General features: G+C 43.2%; 3 protein-coding genes across 5 annotated transcripts in view; 2 read left to right on the top strand and 1 right to left on the bottom strand.

Moving 5' to 3' along the window:
- r3hdml (R3H domain containing-like) overlaps nt 1-1,703 on the top strand; it is an 11,634-nt gene extending 9,931 nt beyond the window's left edge. For both annotated transcript variants that reach the window (XM_035646032.2, XM_035646031.2), the window contains exon 7: nt 936-1,703. In XM_035646032.2, the coding sequence (XP_035501925.1) occupies nt 936-1,068 (133 nt within the window). In that variant the 3' untranslated portion in view covers nt 1,069-1,703. The remainder of the gene's footprint in view (nt 1-935) is intronic.
- Nucleotides 1-10,698, bottom strand: part of fitm2 (fat storage inducing transmembrane protein 2) — a 23,171-nt gene extending 12,473 nt beyond the window's left edge. Inside the window, exon 1 of the mRNA XM_035646036.2 lies at nt 10,305-10,698. Within this exon, the coding sequence (XP_035501929.2) occupies nt 10,305-10,317 (13 nt within the window). The 5' untranslated portion in view covers nt 10,318-10,698. The remainder of the gene's footprint in view (nt 1-10,304) is intronic.
- On the top strand, nt 3,355-22,233 carry hnf4a (hepatocyte nuclear factor 4, alpha). 2 transcript variants are annotated; one of them, XM_035646018.2, is made up of 10 exons: nt 3,355-3,495; nt 17,844-18,018; nt 18,338-18,432; nt 18,897-19,003; nt 19,097-19,252; nt 19,708-19,795; nt 19,949-20,101; nt 20,253-20,489; nt 20,643-20,765; nt 21,214-22,233. In XM_035646018.2, exons 1-10 carry the CDS (start codon nt 3,447-3,449, stop codon nt 21,354-21,356), a joined length of 1,326 nt encoding a protein of 441 aa, XP_035501911.1. In that variant the 5' UTR covers nt 3,355-3,446; the 3' UTR covers nt 21,357-22,233. The 2 variants fall into 2 exon arrangements, with proteins under 2 accessions (XP_035501911.1, XP_035501910.1); XM_035646017.2 differs by lacking the exon at nt 3,355-3,495 and adding an exon at nt 16,535-16,705.

Below are 22,233 nucleotides of genomic sequence, written 5' to 3'. Positions count from 1 at the left end.
TTTTTTAGAGTTACTATTTTATTTTGCTTGGACATCTACATTTTCTTCTACTTCATATTTTTGACTCCACAACATTGTAAAAATATTATTCTTTTATCTTTTAACTAGCTTTTACATACAAAACATATCAGCTTATAAAACACAATACATTCCTACAGATATGGTCGAAACAAGCACCACCGCAACCAGCTTCAAAATTATGATAAGTAATAATAGTACACAGTATAAAACATTAACACTCATAGTAAATACATATTTTTGATGCTTTGATTACATTTTTCATTGGAGTATGACTACAGTCACTTAAATACATGATCAGAGTTACAGTCTTAGGTACTTTTCATTCCACTACATTTAACTCACAGTTAGATTAGATACTTAAATACATAAAAAACCTTATATATTGATATTAAAAATGACTAATGATCCAGTGATAAAAATTGAACTACCCATGACATAAACATGGAAAACATTTAATGTGTTCTACCTGAACTGATTGCTGAATTAAATTGCTATTTACATCAATATATAATATTAATTTAGGCACGTTGACAGGGCCCATAAGCAACTGTTATTTTAATACTAACTCAATACGAGATTTTGACAATACTTAATGTTTCTGTGCTCACTCTTACGCCATCATAAACTGTGACCATCACAGCGCAGGGCCTGGTGTTTGTTCACCAGATGAAACAATCACATCAGCACAAAAGGATTGCACACGTTGTTGTTTTTTGACATTTATCTATAATTTAAGAAGAGAAAACAACTCTTAAAACACATTGGTAGAACATTACATACTGTGCAACTCAGAGATCTCATCATCAGGAAGTGTGACGAGAATTATATCATTACTTTGTATATAGGTTTCGGATACGATCCAGCAAATGCATGACAAGGCCCTGCGGCTGACACTGAGCTCACATGTGTTTCAGGGGAAACTGGCTGGGAGAAGCTCCCTATAAGACCGGGAGGCCGTGTTCTGATTGTCCGTCCAGCTACGGCGGCTCCTGCTGGAGGAATCAGTGCTCGCCAAACGCAGAGACCAGAAGACTTTCAAAATATTAGAGACATGGGTGCTCGTACGAGTTGAAATATTAACACACCACAGTGCTCTGATGGAAGAAAGGAAGAAGTCACATTCCACACGACGTCAAACTAACCGCAGCTGTCTAGTTACCACTATGTTCAAAGTCGCTGTAGTGCCACAGTATGGATGAATGTGAACGTTCTCACTGCTGTTGATCGTCCACGTAAAAGAAAAATACTTTTTCTCGTATTGAAGACATGTAGTTTTTTGCACTGCTCTTGATGAATTTGTTGGTGTGGATAACTTTTGAGAGGCATTGAACAAAACCTTTAGCACTTTTGTTGTACAGATTGTACTGACTGTAACCTTGGATGGTATGGATTCTGTTTCTAACCGGATTAGTAAAATATTTTAAAGTGTTCGGTGTAAAAAAAAAGAAGAGAAAAGAAAAGCTACGTAGTTTGTGCAGTAAACCAGAATGTGATTAATTCATTGTTGTCTTTTCGCTCGACCGAACATTTATTAAGTTATTAACAAACTGACGGCGCCGCGCTGTATGTGCCCACCAATAATCTGCTGTTCGCTGCTCGTGTTTATTCACTGCTGCTGCAGGAAATTCTCTGTCCTGCATTACAGCTCATTACGTCTCTCCATTAACCCGCCAGAGACTTTCTCTGCCATAAAGCAGAAGACTAATGGTGATTTTATGGTCCAAAATATGAGGAATCAGGGGCCTCCGGACCAATTCACGGACACACACACACACACACACACACACACACACACCATGGCCATTAACGGCAGACATGTAAAATATGGGATATGGAAACCATTTTCACAGGTTAGCATTTGGCTAACGTAAATAGCATACCCATTTATTTTGAACAGCTCTTTCGGTCTAATTTTCCGGGTGAACAGTGTTCGTTAATTAACGACATTCATACCATAACATGTCACACTGTACAAAACTATTCACCCCCGGCTTTTTGTGCAGAGCTGCAGGTTCGTCGTTGTTGCATCTTCCCAGCCAGAAACATTGAAATTTGAAGTTGCAGCAGCTGTAAACGGTCCAAAAGGTTAGACCAACGAAATCCTTCTGCTCGCACCTCTGACGAATTAAAACAATATTTCTCAACTGGTCCAGTCGCCACAAAGCCGGACTTCGCCACAACAACAGCTCGTGGCTTCATCCCGAGGTTTTGGCGTCACGGCGACATTTGAATTTCCTGAAATTGTCTGGCACGTAATCACCAATGTGAGTCTTTCTGTTTGGCCTTTTTTTTTTAAAGATTAAACCAACAAGTAGGATCATCTAACATTTAGTTAGTCAACTTTCGCGCTGCTGTTAGGTGGATGTTTGTCTTCGGACAGGGCAAGGCTTGTTTGTCCCCGTCTCCACTCTCTGTAGCTTCATATCTAACAAACAGACAGGGAGACTAAGAATAACCTTGTCCCCGAATCTCGACCTATTCTCTTAATGTTCGTTGAAAGAGCATCCCAAGTGCGGCTGTGGTGCCAGAATTGAGCAATATTGCTCTTCCTATTCCAACGTCAAATTATTCCTTCGTGGGAATTGCATGAAATCACTCGCGTAGTTTCACATGTCATCAAACTTGCGTGTGCGTCTCAACACATTGACTGAATTTCCCCAGTGCATCGTGTTCTTACACCATCGTTCCCTTTGAAAAGACTCGGAAAATAAGTCGAGAATTGTGTGCATGTGTGTTTAAAAGCCTGTTGGCCTGCAGCCGATGTCTTTCAGCCTGAAGCAGATGGTTCAAAAACTGTCCCCTTGAATTAGAGTACATGCGTCGTTTCCTTTTCGGTCGGGAGAGCGTTTCAAAAAATTAGCTTTCACTTGGTGTGTTTCTGGCCCATGACTTTTTTTCTCCTCAGTCAAAACATAACAGATGACGTCGACCCATCGTACGCAGTTTGTCCGCTGCCACCCTCAGTACATTCTCCATTCTCCTCGCTCTTTTATGTCCCTCCCCACCCTCGGCCTTTTCTCTCTCCTTTTTTTTTTTTTTTGTTGTTGTTGTATAAACTCTATAAATTCGCTACTAATCCGTGTCTGGAGAAACGACAGTTATTGGTGATGAGAAAAGAGGGAAAAGCACATGAGACATTTTATGTCTATTTGAGTTTCTATCATCATGTTGCCATAGTTACAGCCGCTATATAGATTGGTGTCCATACGAGCCTGGTTACTGTTTAACCTCCCCACCCACATTTGCCCAGATTAGGAAAATCAATAAGATAACAGCAGCAACACCGGCCTTACCTTGCACCAACACCCTTCCCACACCACGGCACCCTGCGCCCAAACTTCCACATTTTACACCTTGATGGTGAGGGAGGGGGGGGAAAAAGAGGATTTTAAAAAACGTATGGTCGAGAGGAGGCAGAGGACGACATGGTCAACGTAAGCGCGCAAGTCAGTTCAAGTATGGAACTTCCACTTGGTGAGTACAGCCTTTTTCCCGTTTTTTTTTTAGTCAAACTTCGCTCGGCGGTTTCAACGGGCGGGGAAAAAAAAAAGAGAGGAAGAAAAAAAAAGGTCGAGTGTGGCAGCTGCCTGCGTTGTCTTTTCCTTCTCTGTTGTTTGTGCAGCAGCCGCTTTGCCTCCCGCGCTCCTGCTGGATCGCGTCTGATTCACAGTGGAAAATGTCACCGCCATTCGTGTCTGGCCTTTTTCACACGGCGTGTAATCCAGGAGGTGTGTCAGGGACGTCGAGGGTTGTTTTTCGAAAAAAAAAGAAAAAGAGGGCCGCGGGAGCAGGGCCTGGTGGCGATGGCGGCGTTGAGATGCCAGGGCAGCTGGAGAGCGGCAGCGAGGAGATCACAGGTGGATCTGGAGCGATTCGAGTTGCCGCAGGTGATAGAAGCAGGAACTTTGGACAGAAGTCAGATGTATTTTTTACTCCGGACCTAAAGAGTTTCATTAACTGACGGAGGGGAACTGGGAAGAGCCTGAAAATACTAATTCTACGATGTAAGCTGTGTATTTTCTGCCGTGGCTGCAGTCTGTGCCGCACAAACACAACCGAGGGTTTGAATTCCTCCAAGAAATCTGCGTCGACCTCTCTTCAATTTTGCTGCTGCGGGCTGAAGACGGCCCCTGTGCGATGTGTGCTTCGACACAAGCCAAGGCCTCATGGTAACGCCTCTCGCACAGGAACAGCGGTTGGTTTCGGGGTTGGTTCTTTGTTTTGTTTTCTACCCTTCATCCACTGAATCATTTGCATGCGTCATAAAAGGGATGTGGAGATGCAAATCCGATTTTAACACAAATCTCCGGCCAAATGAGAGAAAAGTATAAATATTAAAAAAGGGGCCGAATGTGGCTGAACAGCTGCTGCGCTCCGAAGCAGTCGCCGCGGCAAAGATGCTTGTTGACCTGTCGGAGCCAGAGAGCGATGGGACTCCATTACATCTTCCAACTCTCGCTCTAAACATCGGCGCTGTTAAATGAGTTTAATGACTGAGCTCAGCATTAAGTGTCTCCCCCCCCCCAACTACACCTGCTGCCCCCATTGCTTTCCACCGCACTGCATCATTTCATCACAATTATTCCCACCAAATAGAACAGCAAATTCCATCTGCCCGCCTCTGACTGTGTCATTTGCAAGGCGGTTTGGTTTTCGCCTTCAGCCAGTTTGACACGCTATTCTATTGTCGATTCAAGCATCATCATGCGGCGGTAACAGTGATGTGTACCTGCGATGACTGTCACACGTTGTATTCTACAACATAAGGTGTAAAAATAACTGATAAATTTGACGTATCTCGTAGCATATTTCGTAGCATTGCAACAACATAAATCTCCTTGCGGCCTTAACCGCATTTCCCCCACAGACCCCCCCTTATAAAAAAAACAAAAAGCCAGTTATTACCCCCTCTGTTATGAATCGTTCTTCATCCATGATGGGTTATATTTGTCAAACATGCTGGACAGTGAGGTGGGAGAAACACTGATGTGTACGTGCAGTGGGCCACATCCTGAACCTAGACGTGGTTGTGAGCCTGGTGTCCACTTTTTAAATGACTTGTATGGGACATAAGGTCTTTCGCACCGACTAGCTGGCTGAAGCCAGATGAGTCTCTTAGAGGACAATAAGTTCAAAAGTTGTATTTGTATCATCGCCTCCTGTCCGTTAACAGCTTTTCGAAAATGATTTTCCTCTTTTGACGAGGAGTTCATCAAATGGCAAAGGATGGGCTGAATCAAACGGGACACGCGGCGAATAAGCGATCAGCACTGACAACGGCGCAAATCTCCCGAAAAGTTGAAAAGCTGAATGCAGGTCAACTGCATCATGTGATGATTCTATGGGAATAAATTAATTTTGCCCTCCTTACACCTGCCACCTCTGCAACAAGTAATGATACCACAACCATTTGGATGAACCTCAACAGCTGGGTTCCTCAAATGGAGGGAACGGTGCCCTCGGGCATGATGATATCTGCATTGACAAGGCACCAAATATAGATTCATCCATGGCTGAAGGTAGTCCCCAACAAATGCACCGTTTGCCTTTGTGGAGAAACACTCGGCAAAAACTACAGTGACCGGGAGTGAAAGGAAATTACTGAGCCAAACATGTTTGCATCTTTGGATCAAATGGGTTTGGGTCAGATTATATCAAATAAAGAGAGGTGGCCTTATGTATTTTGGTGGGATTTGTTGATAGTAACACAGATGATCAGATCCAGACTGTTTATGTTAATTTGACTATATTCAGTGTAGCCAGACAAAAATTTTTTGGGGTATCTTGTTCATCATAATCCTGACTTTCACAACCAGTGATGTTTTTCACATGGTCACATATTTGGAATATATGAATCAGCGATCTACAAACCATCCCTGAGTCCAGGAAGTTGTCTCAGCTCCAGCATTTTTAGTTATGAAGTTGAACTGTGTTTGAGTACAATACAGCAACACTTTCTGAAAGGATTTGTATACGGTATATGCTGTAACAAATCTTCCAGGACCAGGACATTTTGTGTTATGAATACATTCTTTGGCAGCGGCCCTCTCTAAGCTTCTTTTTGGCCTATATAGGGTTATACTATGTTTCTTTGTGCAAACAAAGTGCAAATCACTGTGCGGACTTAAAGTTCTGCTGACAAAACACCTCCGCTAAGTGCTGCAAGTTTAATACTCTCACATTTTCTATGTCATGTACACTGGCAGGGGGAAGATGTCTTGTACTGTATATTGGAGGGTCACGATTAATAAGACCTGGATCCATTATTTAAAATGAATTGGCTGTTGAGATTTACCAAAGTATAAAAGATCCATTTTTTTTTTTTTATCCCTGTGTAAAGTGAAACTACTGACTGAATCTGACAAACCAACCTCTTAGCAAGTCAACTTATAGTCGACACAATGCACACGACTTTTGTGTGAGCCGCATTGGATTAATTGCCCAACGGTCAGCGCCTGGATCAACTCCCCTCGGCTGCTGGCAGAGCCTCTGGGCGAATGTAAACACGACAACAGCCGTTCAACAGCCCCACGGCACAGCTCTGTTTGCTTACAAAAGCTGGATGACTCGACGGTGGCGTGCGGAGAGGGAGGCCTGGTTCCTCCACGACGCAGACGCAGAGAGTGAACAGTTCAAAACTGACTGAGCCCGACTCACGAACACACAATAATCTTGTCAAAGGTCTTTTCAGGTACTCGATGGTTAATCGTAACACCGTTATACGGACTGCTGTCTCTATTTTTTTGTCCATCCCACTCACATTGGTAGAAGAAAATATAATCGGGTTACTCAATGAGCTGCATTTAGGCCAATCAGGCAACGCTAATGTCATCATGACGTCATTAAAACCATATAAGGACGAATGATTGGTTAATTTACATAAGCTGTTGATCATGTTGCTATTGTTGTTGTTTGCAAAACTTAATGCATTACTAGAAGATATGACATCATTTTCTGAATTCATAGTGACGATGACGTCATTGCGTGTATCACTTGAGTGAATGTCTTAGTAAGAGGTTTCTTTTTCTTCACCGAATTTGAACGTAACTTATGAGACCGATACTGATTTGATTTTGTAAAAAAAAAAAATACAACCAAGAGGGCCACAATATAATCTGATCCGACAGCAACAAAGATGAACAGACCTGATATTGATCTCTGAAAGAATCCGTGTACTGCAGCAAGATCGAGAATTGAAATAACAGCAGCTGCATGACAGTAAGCCCGTGTCGGAGGAAAGACACAGCGTATCGTGGCTGGCGAGCGGACCACTCAGCTAATGAAGTGAAATTGAATCTGCTGCTGGAATAAAATATGATATTCCGTCAATCTAAATGTGCCTCTCTGGGCGCTGAGCAGAGAGGCCAGTTAGCTGCCTGGCTGTTGGGAGGATAGGTATTACACACGGTTCACTTGACACTATTAATCCGAGTGTTCAGGCCTCCAATCAAATCTCATTGTGACAGGCATTAGGGGATTATCCCTGGGTAATGTGGGCCCTCGCAGCCGGCCCGGTGGCCCCGGCTAACAGCACCATCCAGTAACAGAGGCCCTGCCTCTCCCCTCAGCCTGCCTCAGCCTGGCCGGGCCTGAGAGAGCCGCTGAGGCTCATGGGCCTTCGTCGCTCGGCTGGCCGGCTCACTGTCAGGGCTCGGCCTTCACGGGGATGTATGGTCAAGATGGGACGCTGCACTTCACTAACGCAGGTAAAGAAAACTGAACAGGACTTTGAGAATGAGGAAGCGTTGCGTACGTGGGTTGTTCCAGAGCAGAGAGGGGGAAGAAACAAGCTGCCGTTAAGAGCGCCAGAGCGGTGGAAAGTAAAGCTGCCGGAGGCTAAATCAAACGCGGGGCTGGTGTGTGTGTGTGGCCGCTATTACAATAGCGATACTGTACGTGCTTCTGATGTTCACTGCTGCTTGGACACTTCGACAGAAATGTCTTTGAAGAGCTCTGAACGTTGGCCGTTTGCAAAACAGCTGCTTCGTCGAGAGGAGGATTACGAATTTAGTGGCAGAAATCAACAATTAACTTGTGCACGTTTGACAACGACATCACGACAGATCAGAGGTATTGGATTTGATGAGGTGACCGATTTTGGACACGGAATAGTTCAGTGATTCATTCGTCTGTGGACAAACATCGACTGTTGTGTTGTGTGAGCCCGGGCAGCTGGACAGCGAATCCACTATGGACTTGTGCCGCGGTGTGTGTCCACACGATGGTAGTAGTGAGCAGTGATTTCATAAACCTTGGAAGGTAACGAAGTACGTCCTGCACACCGGAGTACATTTTTGAGGAACGGTTTGCTTTCCACATTCAGATTTCACACTCACAACCTGCCATGAGCCTTGTAAAATATGATGCGTATAAAATAAGCTAGATAAACAGGTAATGATCAAAATGAAATATATGATAGGCTCATTGCCATCCTACTGCACAAGTATTCACATTTTTAACACTTGACAATAAGAACAGTTCAATGTAGGACATTTGTTCAGTAGTAAGAAGTACACTTACTCAATTACTGAACTCAAGCACAGTTTGAAAAACCTGTAGTTCAATTTTGTGCTATACTTATCTACTTTTACTTTTTACTTCACTGCATTTGTTACTCTGCAGATTCGGATGAATGAAACAAAGTATAACCAACGTAAAGTTGACGCAATGTCGTAGCAACAAAATATAAAGAAGTTTCAGTTCTTGGCGTATTTTACTGTAAAACTTTGAGTGCATGACTTTGACTTGCAGCAGATTTCTTTTTCACACTGTCATATGGCCTCTTTTACTGAGGTTAGGTTTTTTATATACTTTTTCCACAATCTTTGACGCGCCCATGTTAGTGCTGTAAATGATAATAGGGTTATGGTTCTGCACAACAGAAGGAAGATGACACGGTCGATGAGGAATCACAAACTACAGAATTCAGTAGGATTTCTCTGATCAGATTTGAGTCTCAGATGTTTCACAGATCCCGTTGGATCTCTGAATATTTAGTGCCTTGTTATTCATGCAGTGGAGGTCAAATGTCGATCGATTGGCTGGTGACTGAAGGACCTATAGAGAATCAGAGAGATAAAAAGTGCTCAGAGCTGAGCTGCTGACAGAGATGATCGGGCCAGCAGCCAAAATGAATTCTCAGGAAAACAGAGTTAATGATTACGGTCCCTTATCACACGCTGTGATTGATTTACGTCTGGCAATGGTCTCCGTGTTTATTGATGCAATTGTTTACTTATTTGGTGCACGGAGGCTGCGCTTTCAGTCTGACGGCGTGTGGAACAAGATGAAGCAGGGTTTTTTTGCGAAATTTGCCTGCAACTTAAAGCATTACGAAGATATGCTAAAGAAGTCTTCAAAATAAACATGTGACAAGAGAAAAATAGTTTGAAGGATTGAGCATGAGAACCACAAAGAAATGCTCCGTAATAAGGACATTTTGAACGCACAGACAGTGCACACGATCTCAAAAGCAGTTTAAAGGAAGTATTCGATTATCCTTTTCAAATGTATTCACCTACATTTCATCACCATGTAACATCACAACTAAATAGACACTAGTAGTTTATCATTTACCCTGAATCATCATGGTCATCACGGGTGAGGAGCGTATGACTATTTCACAGAATAGATCTGATTTACACCCAATTATTTTCTTCCTCTTATCATCATTCATTGAAATCACATTTAAAACTCATTTAATTTTTTTCTTTTTAAAGTTTAACATCCCCCTCTAAAGTGATGGTATATGGTTGATTTAAAAAAAAAAAAAAGTTCTATTAACATGGCCTCTTCAAGGATTTGTTTGCCTGATTTTATTTATCAGTTGAAACTTTCAAAACTATGTATTTAGCCTGAATTATCTAATGATTGTGTTTGTGGGCCTCAGAGGAAAAATTAGCTTCTCTAAATGCACAGATATCGATCATTCGCCAGGAAAAAAAGGACAAAATTAGTTATTTAACCGAGCTGAATAAAAGTAGTTTCCACCACTAAGGCAGGAGAATACCATTTCAATACGACTTGTCCCACTGAACACATCATAATAACACTGTTAGGAAAGTATTTTTCATTTAAAAAAGGTCGTTTGATCACCCCCCCCCCCAAAAAAAAAAAAAAAATCAACGTCTCATTATGGATGATTAAATTAAAAAATAAATGACATTATTCCTGTGGCACAGAAAATATGATATTCCCCCGGTCAGCCACAGGGGCTTGCATAAGCTGTGTTATTTGCAGATAGTTATCTGTTGACAAGGTCTTTGCCATGACACTCTACTCACCTATCTCCTCCATCTACTGCAGGGGAGCAGAGCAGCTTTTTTCTTCTGGCCTCGAATCTGCTGCAGCCAGCACATTGTCTCCTTCAGTTTTACCCTCATCAACATCAACACGCTCCTGGATGTGCCTTACAAACGCTCACATTTCCCCCGTGGCGTGGGCTTTCTTTGAAAGAAACGAAATAGGTCCCCGGACAGTGTATATTCCGCATCTTTTTCACTCTTCCAGGCCACCATGATCGTCTTTTCCTCCCGGCTGCTGGCTCCGGTATTTTGACTTTATTACGTCGCTGCCCTGCTGCCTGCCTCAGTGATCAGACTTGGGGTAATGAAATGTAGTCATTGAGGAGAAGGTACAAATAGGCAGTGGTTGCAAATGGAGTTTGGTCAGTGGTCGGAGATTCCTATTCAGAAGATAGACAGGACTTTGTTCACAAACTGGAGTTTGAAGTTTCAAAGGGGAGAATCACACAAGTATTACATCAGGTCTCAGCGATCCTTTGACTTTTAGCCCCAGGGCAGGAGTTTGGGTGACTGATTATAAGACAGCACTCTCTGGCCCATCACATTTCCGCATGGCAGGCTTCCACTGTATTCGATATGTATTTAACAGGCAGTTGTTGTCAGCTGCGGCCATTATCAAAGTTTTGGCTCAAACCGCTTCATTCATTTTGTCTGCACAAACATTGAAATAATACCAAAAACAATGCAAACTTGATTATTATGTACTCTTTCATAAACAACATTAATATGACAAACTTGTCCAAATATTCACAAAAGCAAAAAAAGGAAGAAAAGGGCAGAGATTTAACCCAAACTGAGACCTGGACATATAAGGACAAAATTAAATTTAATAAAATGAAACAAACTATGAATGTCGTTTGAAGCATTGTAATTGAAGCATGACACAAGATAATACTAAAAGTTAATACATCTTGATTCCATAGTGGTCTGGCCTCGCAAATGAAATAGCAGGAACTGCTGTGTCTCTGCTATATAACAGACTGAGGTAAATATTGTTGGTAGAACACCATTAAATGAATCATACAGTTTTGCTAGATTATTCTAAGTACATTGAGCCATCCCTTCTTTTTCCATTAATGTGGACTATTCCTTGCAAGACCTGCTCCCAAATACCAAACCATAGCAATGCTTAAGATAATATAAGATAAGATATACCTTTATTCGTCCCACAATGGGGAAATTTGGTCGTTACAGCAGCGCAGTGGACAGAATATAGCAGCAATAGCAGAATAGAAAGAAATTTAAAGGCATTTAAAAAAAAGCAGTATGTACGTACAAAACATAACAAAACATAAAAATATAAATACTATGTACACAACAGTAGAAAAAGTTGCACATGGAGAATAAATATAAATATTGCGCAGTTGGTTATTGGATATAAATATTGCACAGTTGGTTATTGCATTGCACAGTTGGTTATTGCCAACTGTGCAATTGATTGTTTTTATGATTTAACATGCCCAGTTCTTATGCGCTCTTTTAACATGATCAAAGTTGTTGGATCTATAGTTATTTTGTTTCATATATATGTTTTTCATCAACATATTTCCAGCAGCAACAGGTATCTGTTTTCTGATTAAAAAAAACAACACTCTGCATTAGCCGATTAGCACCAAACGGCCAACAGACAGAGTTAGCAACTTCATGTTGAACGAGCACTAAGTAAAATAACCAGATATTACCCTTAAGAGGTTTCAGTGACCAAAAACAGATATAAAAGACGGTGAATATTGGACTCATACATTCTTCAGGCTGACACAAACACGACCAAATGGCTGGTTGGATGGACAAAATGTTCGCCACATCATTTTTGTAAGGTGATGATAAGTTAGTGTTGTGTTGTTCGGCTGGTTTCTGCGTCTCTCTCAAGTCCCCCAAAATCAGTAACTACTCATTTAATGGAGAAAGGTTTTTCTATCCAACAAGACAAAGAGCCATGCTAGCAGCTCCGTGTGGCTTTTGTGACTGATTGCTAGCGTCAGCATGCTAACAGGCTCACAATTGTGCTAGGCTGTTCACCACCTTAGCTTAGCATGTTAGTACACGCTAGTAGGCCTCAGGCTCATGGGAAATTAAAATTAGCTAATTTTTGCACAAACTAAGAGTTTTTTAAAATGTATTTTAATGTTGAATGTCAGCAGCAGCCTGCAGTATGAAACTAAGGAAAGCAGCCAATCAGTTTAGCTCCAGCGATAGCTAGCTTTGGCCTCATGTCTTTTGTTTCCAGTTTTATCCCACGCTAAGCTAACCAGCTGCTTTGCAGCTCCATATTCACTGCACAGACACGAGAGTGGTACACAACATCCTCCCACTCAACTCTTTACAAGAAAAGCAGATTCCGGAATTCCCAGAATGTCAACAAAAAAAAAATCCTTTAATAAAAAAAATCCTTGTTTTATCGTCAGCAGAAGTTCAGGGTCTGTTGTCTTGAATGAGGGAAAATGGTGACATCACCAGGATGAACATGTGCTGCCGTGAAGTTATTGTTTTTTACAGCCGCCTGCACGTGTCAAATCCGGCCTGTGCACTGTGGGAATGTAGGCACAGCATGTTAGCACTAACCCCTCCACCTCAAAATGCAGATAAGTCTCACGATAAAGTCAAGCTTACCAGACCTATCTACCACATCAGAACAGTTTGTGAGTTCGTGATTAAGACAGCTATAACCGCGCAGATTATACTTTATAGTCCCGTATATGGCCGTCCCTTGAGGAGTTCACAGAAATTTAAGATGGAGGCGGCAATAAAGGAACTTTAATGACGGGGGCAGATAAGATTCGCTCCGAGTGACTCAATAGCAGCACAGTTGTTCTCCGATCCTCCCCCCTCTCATCACTCGCTTACTGCTTTGAAAATAATCAGCACACTTCTTAAGCAAATATGGGCACATCAGAAGAGCAGCCCAGATCGAACATGAAGAAATGTCGTAATGGGTGACCTCTGTGCACACAAGTGAAACAACACGCGTTTCGACTGTGCGGCGTTTTGATGCGGAATAATCCCCTGTGAGCGGTGTAGGGAGAGTGCTGTAGGCCGCTAATCATTTTTTAATCATGGGCGTAGTGGTTTGCATTGAGTTAATCAGGCTGTTAAAAGACCCTTCACTGAAATTACTCACTGTGAGAGCCAAAGACCAATTCATCTAAATCTGTGATCATGCCCTGACAGTCACAGAAGAATAGGGTCTGTGGGTTTTAATCGCTTTTATCACTTTCATTTCCCTTTTCCCATCTGGATTAATAGTGAAGAAAAGGGGGCTTTGTCGGCATTCAATCACTGGCCGGATCGCGTCAGAATCATGCACAGGAGCCTCCAGGAATGTTATGGTGTTTGCCCGCCGAAAGAAAAATTATTTTTACGAGTCCCCAGTATAATTTGAGTGTATGGTGAACAAGTTCACCTACATGGGGTTTACTGCCTCATGAGGTCGGGCTGAACTCCAGATCGTTGACCTGTTGTTATGTACTGGCACTTTCTCCTCAAATACAAGACTACTGTTTGCTGGGTTACATGCAGGAGGCGGCCGCTTTTGCGCAAGCAGAGAATTTATTTTGTTAAAAAAAAACACAGCTGGATTCAGGATTGTGTGTTAGAGGAGTCACACGTGAAAACCCTCCAACAAATTAGATCACATGTGCTAACTAGTTAAATAGCTGGATTGGTATTCTTCTGCCTTATAAAAGGATTTTGCTGATCACTATTGTACTTTTACTTACAGATGGAGGGGTTATATTAATAATTATATGTATCACACATTTGAGATCAATGTGGCCTTACAAAACGCTTCTTAAAAATGATAGTTTTACAACAATACGTCATTTTGTCTTAGTTTGTTAGAGGTGCTGCTTCTATTCAAAGTCCTTTGAGACATTCTTGTGTTAAATGACTGCAGAATTTAACTCGACTTCAACTTTCAAACAAACTTTTCATTTGGCCCTTAATATCACAGAATATATCCCTTATGATTTTTATTTTTCTTACAGAGAAAAAAATAAAGATTGTTCGCTGACCTGGTGTCAGAGGCGCTGTATCTAAGACTTTCATTTGCAGCAGCAAGTAGAGGAACTTTTGGCTCAACCTCACGTGCACCTTGCATGTTCACAAACAATGAAGTCTTTTACCTAAAGGATATCACTTTGATTTAGCAAGAGTTTATTTTCCACTGTTAATTGTGGCAGAATTAACTTTAAGTTTTGCCACCAACGTATTACTCATGGAAGTAAATCTGAATGTAATGAACTAATATGATCTGACTATTGCGTCTCCTGTGGGTGAAGTATTCAGATCCTTTACTTTAAAAAAGGAGCAGCACTACTGTGCATACATACTCCGCGTTCACAGTCTAACAAAATTGTACTTTCAATGAAAGTATTCATTCTACAGGACGGACTCTTTGAGGCTTTTATATCATTATTCTATTCTCTGTATTATTATTATTATTATTATTATTATTATAATTATCATAGATGCATTTTTGCTGCATTTTATGTGGCAGCTGGTCTGAGCTGTTAAATCTATGATGATGTCTGTAAAGGATTTTACAATCATGTTTATTAAGTACAATCTTAATTTGCAAAGTAATTAGTGAATAAAATTGTTGGATTATATGAAATGGATTACAGAACGAGCCTCTGTTTGAAGTGATTGCTAGTTTTTGTTGGAAATTCAAAAATCCCGGGGATGTTTTGCATGTGCAGTGTTTTTTTGAATCACTGTATCAATATTGCCAAACAAATCCAGTCCAGTATTTGTTCTTGTTAATCATTTTTTCCTTCATTTAACACATCATTAAATAGAGTATAACAATAATGACAGATTATTAAGAAAGTGTAACCTGACGGATTTATATAATATTATGTCAGATAAGTTGTTGTATTTAGTAAATGATCTGTGTTGAAAAATGTCAGTGTAGATTTGCCATGTCAGAAATCGAAAGTGTTTGCAGTGGATCCAAAAGGCAACTTGCACTTCGAAAACGAAGTGCAAGTCCGGCCATCTCAGAGAGGCGTGAACTGTGGGTCACAACAGGGATGGTGTCACATGGTGCACATTGTCAGACAGTCTCGCCTGGAAGACATTCGTAACGTTGCACTATTGGTTGTTCACGTCAGAATTGGGGTTTTCAGTCGCAGAAATCCTCAGATAGCAACTTCTCAATTTTTCAACGTAGAGGAAAGGTGAGCAGTGGAGAGTGGTTCGGAATCTATTCCACCATCAGACAGGCAGTTCTGAAGGAGTTTAAAGTACGGCCCCTTAAAACCATCTCTCTTCACTTCCTGTGTGAACAAAGCAGTTCAACTGCAGAGGCAGAGAGTTGAGCTTCACCTGCCCAATATCTTATCATGGCTTTCGAGTCTCTTTCTCTGCATCTCTCTCTGTCTGAGGGTTCTGGTCCTATATGCCGGCGAGTGGGGAGGCCTCGTCTGTGCCCAGGGGCCGGCCCACCGTCTCACGATCCATCCATGTTGGATTAAGGTAGTGGGGTAAAAAGTACAATATTTCACAATGTTGTGAAATTGAGATCTTAAAAAAATATATTCATATGCCAGAATACCTTATAACTTGTAAGAACAGTGCTTGAGTGAAGGCATGTAGCAACTTCTCACCGCGCAGACACAATGAATCTACGCTGCGCCTTTGGTTGTTCTCAGCTGCTTTATAACGAAACTCGCGTGCATGTGATTTCAGCATGTCACAGAGAGGATTGTCTATAAAAGTCAACTGGTTTTAAGTGGCCGAGGCCGTGATCTGGCAGAGCACCGACGTGACAATGCTCTCGTGGAGAAATTGTTAACCCATTGCTGACTGAGAACCAAGAAGAGGTGGTGGATATGGAAGTTGTGGTATCTCTTCTATGGAAGAAAAAAAAAAAAAACACACCAAAAAAACCCAACACAGCCCCTGTGATTCACCACTGAGGGGGCTAGTTAACCATCAACCACAGAGACACTCCACCTCTCCTCTGGCTGGTTAGCGGCACGAGAGGAGGAGAGGAGAGGGAGGCGAGCTCCGCTGTCAGTCACTGGTCTCCTCTCCGGCGCCATTAGGTCGCCATCCCTCAACTGGGCCGGGGAGCTACCTTGTTACTGGGCGGAGCCAGGCTCCAAAAAAAAAGCGGGAGGGGGGCGTATGGGGGTTAGTGGAGGTGTGTGGGGGTGTGAGAAGAGAAGGAGGAGGAGGAGGAGGAGGAGGAGGAGGGGGTGAGGGTCGGGGGCACATTAGCTTCTTGGACAAATCTTTCTGCCCCACTGTCAGGTAGTCGAGAGTTTGTCGGCCCAAAGCACTGGCAGACATGGACATGGCAGACTACAGCGAGGCCCTGGACCCAGCCTACACCACGCTGGAGTTCGAAAACATGCAAGTGCTCCCCTTGGGCACAGGTGAGTCACGTCTACGCGCGGCGCTGGCGCTGAACTTTGAAACCCATCGCTGATTTGTTTAAACTTTGGTCGTGAGAGGACAGAGGGACAGGAGTTGTGGCACGCAGTGATAAACAGCGCGTTGATTTTGTCCCTCTGCTGCTGCTGCTGCTTGCATGAGGGGAAGCTCCTGTGCAGATATCTGCCGTTATCACCTCTGGGGTGCAACGGTACGAACATTTAGAGGTTTTCCTTCGTTCACGAGACTCTCAGTGCGCCCGGGTCATCTGGTCGAAGCAATGTGTAGCCTGTTTCAGCTTGTGGTGTGATGTGGTGTCAGATTGATCAGAAGGGTGGGGGGTTGTTATTTATTCTCTGATGAAGCAGTAGTTTGAGTATCAGGATCCCAGGGAGTTCTCCTGTTACAAACGGCCTGTTCCCACAGTCCAAAGTGAAGAAAAAGGGTTCAGGTTCTTTTTTTTTTTCCTTTCTTTTTTTTTTGAGACGTGCTTAAAAATGACACCAACATATTTTTATATTCAGTCTCCCATGACGCCTCGCCGTGACCCCGATTCTAAAATTCCCATTGACACAGAGAGAGAGAGAGAAAGAAAAAAAAGGCTGCCTGAGAGAGAGCCACCGCCTCGCCACTCCACTTTGTCATCACTTACACATTTCTGCTCTATCACAAAGACGCATTACACCAGTCCTTTCGTGAGTCATCACCGCGAGCCATTTTTTTTTATCTATATAGCATGTGTCATGACGTCCCCACCCCCTGATTGATTGACCCCGCGTCCGGGGACTGTGAGGGTGGCTCAAAAGAAAACTGTCTCCAGTGATTGCCTTTTCAGAGGTAATCAAGCCCACATCAATTGCGCTCTGTTGACTCTGCCTGAGCTACTCAGGCAGGTTCTCATGACGGCTGGTTTCTGATCAGCCGTCAGTGGCGCTGATCACTTGCATTCACTCGGGCCGTTCGCACCTTATTAAACCGGCGTTGGTTAAGAGGTTGAAACTACTTCACGCCCTCTGACCCGATGATCAAACATATTTCTTGATGCCTGTCTAATATCTCCTCATGAAGTTCTTTTTTCACCCTTTTACACGTCTCAAACTGATTAGATCCCTCTGTCTCTCGTCTCTCCCTGCACGTCAGACTCTTCACCGGCAGAAAGCACCAACATGAACGCTCCCGGCCACCTGGCAGTGGGCAGCCTGTGTGCCATATGTGGCGACCGAGCCACCGGCAAACACTACGGGGCCTCCAGCTGTGACGGCTGCAAGGGCTTCTTCAGACGCAGCGTCCGCAAGAACCACATGTACTCGTGCAGGTGAGGACGGATCCGTGACGGGAGAGGGAGAAGTACTGCCGATGTTCTACTACGGAGAATGTGACAGCGAGGCAAAGCGCTACACATTGGATCCTGCCTGTGAAGGCCATGTGTGTGTGCGAGTCAATTAGACAAGGCAAAACGTGTTTGAGGAAAAAGATCCGAATCGATTCATATTCGTTTTGCAGTTCATATATGACAAAGAAAAGCATCAAATCCTCACAATTCCTCCATCAATGAATCCACCAATCATTGCAGTTCTAAAGGCTTCACTACTCCAGGTATCTAACACCACAAACGTATTCCAATCGCTTTCCAGGTTCAACAGACAATGCATTGTGGACAAAGACAAGCGGAATCAATGCAGATACTGTCGACTGAAGAAGTGCTTCAGAGCTGGCATGAAGAAAGAAGGTAGGAGACTTGACTGACTCAATCTCTGAGGTTCTGCGGTGGAGACAGCAGTGGATTTCTGGCAAGACATAAAACACAGGCCAAAACAAAAATTTCCCCGTTTATTCAGCAAATCACGGCCCCAGTGTGAGTTGTCCCTCTGCTGAACTGACGCGACTCGTGTGCATGTGTTGCAACACCCACGGGAGTAGCACCTTGTTAATGTTCACTCTGCGGAGCGCTGAAGTCTCCGGGCAGCTTATGCTGAGCAAACACTTCTGGGCAATAATAGCCATATACTGATAAACATGACAACCTTGGAAGAGTTATTTTTCTTTTTAATGACCTGCCGTCCAATTTTCGGGGTAACAAAGAAATTAAGGACATTTCACATTCTTCTTCTCCTCACACCTGCATTTTAAAAGTACAATTTTTCTTCTCCTGCATGCACCGGCTGAATACAGATGACTTTTGTTTGCTTTCAGCTGTGCAGAATGAAAGAGACAGAATCAGCACCAGGAGGTCCAGCTATGAAGACAGCAGTTTACCGTCCATCAATGCACTCATCCAGGCAGACATGCTGTCGAGACAGGTACTAAATCCTCTGCGGGACTCACACATCGCTGCGCACTTCACCAGTGATAAGACACCGACGTGATTTCACATCTGCAATCGCTTTGTGCAGATCACCTCCCCCGCTCCCATACTGAACGGCGACATAAGGGCCAAGAAGATCGCCACCATCACGGATGTGTGCGAGTCCATGAAACAGCAGCTGCTGGTCTTGGTGGAGTGGGCCAAGTACATCCCGGCCTTCTCTGACCTGCCCCTGGATGACCAGGTAAGACTCATACGCAGACACAGTGTACATAGTTGTATAGACACTCTGGTCACTCATCAACTAGTCTACTCAAAACCATGGAGTGGGCGACAGGAGCTCACCGAATATGTTCCTCCTGAATAAATACAAAATGTCCTGGAGAAAAATTCACGGATTCACACCAGACCCCAAACTCTTCACCCAACAGTGGTTAATGGATTTTAATCCTGAGTTACAATATGATGAGGTTGTTTTAAAGTTATATCCCTCCTCCGAAAAAAAAATTCCCAATCATTAACAGTGTCATCACCAGACCTTGGTAACTGATTTGCTGATGTTGTATCAGTGAGCGAGCCCCGTGTCTTCCGACAGGCTTTTTTTTCTTCTCATGCTCTTTTTTTGAAAGCTTCAGGTGACAGAATAATGACTTTGGAAAGGGTCATCATCAGCAAGTAAATCATCTCATTGTGTTCCAGGTGGCGCTGCTGCGAGCTCATGCCGGAGAACACCTCCTGCTCGGCGCCGCAAAGAGGTCCATGCTGTACAAAGATATCCTCTTATTAGGTAAAGCTGACACGTGAACGTGTTTGCACCCGCGCTCATGTTGTCAATACGCACCGCCCAATCCTGTGATAGAGAAAAAAGTCCTGCCTCGTCCGTGGACAAGTTCTAATCTAGCGTTTTTCAATGTCTCCCCAAAATGTGTCTCCCCCGCAGGGAATGACCACATCATTCCCAGAAACTGCCCGGAGTTGGAGGTGGGCAGGGTATCAGTGAGGATCCTGGATGAGCTGGTGCTTCCCTTCCAGGAGCTCCAGATAGACGACAATGAATATGCCTGCTTGAAGGCCATAGTTTTCTTTGACCCAGGTACTACTACTACTACTGACTAACCTTCTTGATTGTGTAAGACACGTCTTGAGCCCCCCAAAAAATACCCGGACATTGTACACAGATGGAAAGTCGCAACTCATTGACAGACTTGCTTTTGTAAACACCCCTGCTTTTATTCGTCCCACAGACGCCAAAGGTCTGAGTGACCCTGGAAAAATCAAGCGGATGCGATATCAGGTCCAGGTAAGCCTGGAGGACTACATCAACGACAGGCAGTACGACTCCCGGGGCCGATTCGGGGAGCTGCTCCTGCTGCTGCCGACGCTACAGAGCATCACCTGGCAAATGATCGAACAGATCCAGTTCGTCAAACTCTTCGGCATGGCCAAGATCGACAACCTGCTACAGGAAATGCTTCTCGGAGGTGGGATATCTTCAGATGATTTGCGAGCGGCCTCGGCATGAACACGACTTCTGAACTCAAAACGCTTCAAGTCCCCTTGGAGGATCCATGTGTGTAGACGATAGTGAGGATCCGGTAACTTAGGATTGTATATTTGTGCTCTTTGTCTCTCAGGTTCTGCCAGTGAAGCTCCACACGCACCTCACTCGCTGCACCCTCACCTGGTTCAAGAGCACCTCAGCAGCAACGTAATAGTGGCCAGCAACATGCCAACGCCGATCCATAACGGTCAAATCTGTAAGGACAAAACACACAAACATGATGGCATCTAAGATATTCTTTACCACGTAGAGCGGACAGTTCAGTTTGATATGGGCGATCAGAAGCATCCGTTGAAAGCACTTTGAGTGTGTGATACGTTTTGATACGGAGCCTGTCGTATTTCCCTCACACAGCTCCATGTGCGGTTCGGTCAGGTAGCTGGGAGGAAAGAACAGGCTTGGCAGAGTAATCCTCTAAATTCTTCATGGCAACTAATCTGGCTTATTTTGTCAAAGAGAACTTCTGTTATTCTTTCTTAGCATGTTTAATGCTCTGAGAAATTTCACAAAAGTGCTTATTCCTCATCTTAAAAAATAGTTTTGCCCCAAGACATGTTCCGCCGCAGAACAGTAAATATACACCTGCTTGTGCTGCAGTTTCTCCGTCTAACTCGCCGCTGTTTCTCTTGTGCTCTACTTTTCAGCCACTCCTGAAACCCCGATCCCGTCTCCGCCTACTGCCTCCAGCTCAGAACATTATAAAATGGCTCAGGGGGTCATAGCCACCGTGCCGAAGCAGCCAACCTCAATCCCTCAGCCTACCATTACAAAACAAGAGGCCATCTAACAACCCACTGAATACTTAGTCCTTCAATTTTCTTTTTATTGTAATAAACCACAGTCTTTATATGTAAGTTCAAACACAATCAGCATTGAAGCTGTTAACTTGACAGAAACAATGCGGTAGCTACATATATATAAAACGTAATTTCCAACCGTGTCCCTTGCAGATTGCTAGTCTGAGTCGTCAGGGATCTATTCGTTCACACATGCAGCTGCAGTTGAGCTCCAGGCAGAAAAAACTATCAGCGTTGAAACTTTTCCAGGAAAAAACTTGTTGTTCTACTGTTGTATATAGAGTTTATTATCGGGTAACGCCACATCCTTTAGCGTGGCCTCAGTGTGTGCAGTGAGACATGGTGGTGTGATCATGTCACTATACTTTATGAATGTTACAACAGGCCTTACATTGTCATGTATTTAGTGTTGAACAGTATTTTTATTTTATGTTCATTAGTGATAAAACGGCTTTCAGACATGAGCTCGGAAAATGTCATTTTATCAAAGCTTCTTGGGGCCTCTTGAATATTCTGTGACAAGACTAAACTATATGTTTGTTTTTTTCTATGCTGGAAAAATGCATATTTACAATAGTAAAATGTAACATGTTAATAACATTTGCACCAAGAAATCTTGGTACATGAGGTGAACTCTGTGGTGCCACTTTGTAAAAGTCACATGCAGACACACTGAGGAAGTTTCCCAATAATATGTTGCATTGGTTTTTAAAACTATATATTATATTTTTTGTTTAGTACTTTGTAATGGTTTGACTGATGGAATGAATTGTGCCTTGTAACCTGTAGCCTACTGCCTTTCAAAAACAGGCAATGTTTCATCTCACAATGTGAACATGAATTAATAAATCTCAAGATCTATTTTTA

This window comes from Scophthalmus maximus, chromosome 3 (assembly GCF_022379125.1).
Source record: "Scophthalmus maximus strain ysfricsl-2021 chromosome 3, ASM2237912v1, whole genome shotgun sequence".
Classification (NCBI taxonomy): Eukaryota; Metazoa; Chordata; class Actinopteri; order Pleuronectiformes; family Scophthalmidae; genus Scophthalmus; species Scophthalmus maximus.
The sequence above is the reverse complement of the archived record's forward strand: the minus strand, read 5'-3'. Positions and strand labels throughout refer to the sequence as shown.

Excerpts from the sequence above, each read along its gene's own strand:
- hnf4a (XM_035646017.2), top strand. The coding sequence starts at position 16,618 with ATGGACATGGCAGACTACAGCGAGGCCCTGGACCCAGCCTACACCACG. Across the intron at positions 18,433-18,896 it reads AGCTGGCATGAAGAAAGAAG|CTGTGCAGAATGAAAGAGAC; the intron begins GTAGGAGACTTG and ends GTTTGCTTTCAG. Across the intron at positions 20,490-20,642 it reads ACAGGAAATGCTTCTCGGAG|GTTCTGCCAGTGAAGCTCCA; the intron begins GTGGGATATCTT and ends TTTGTCTCTCAG.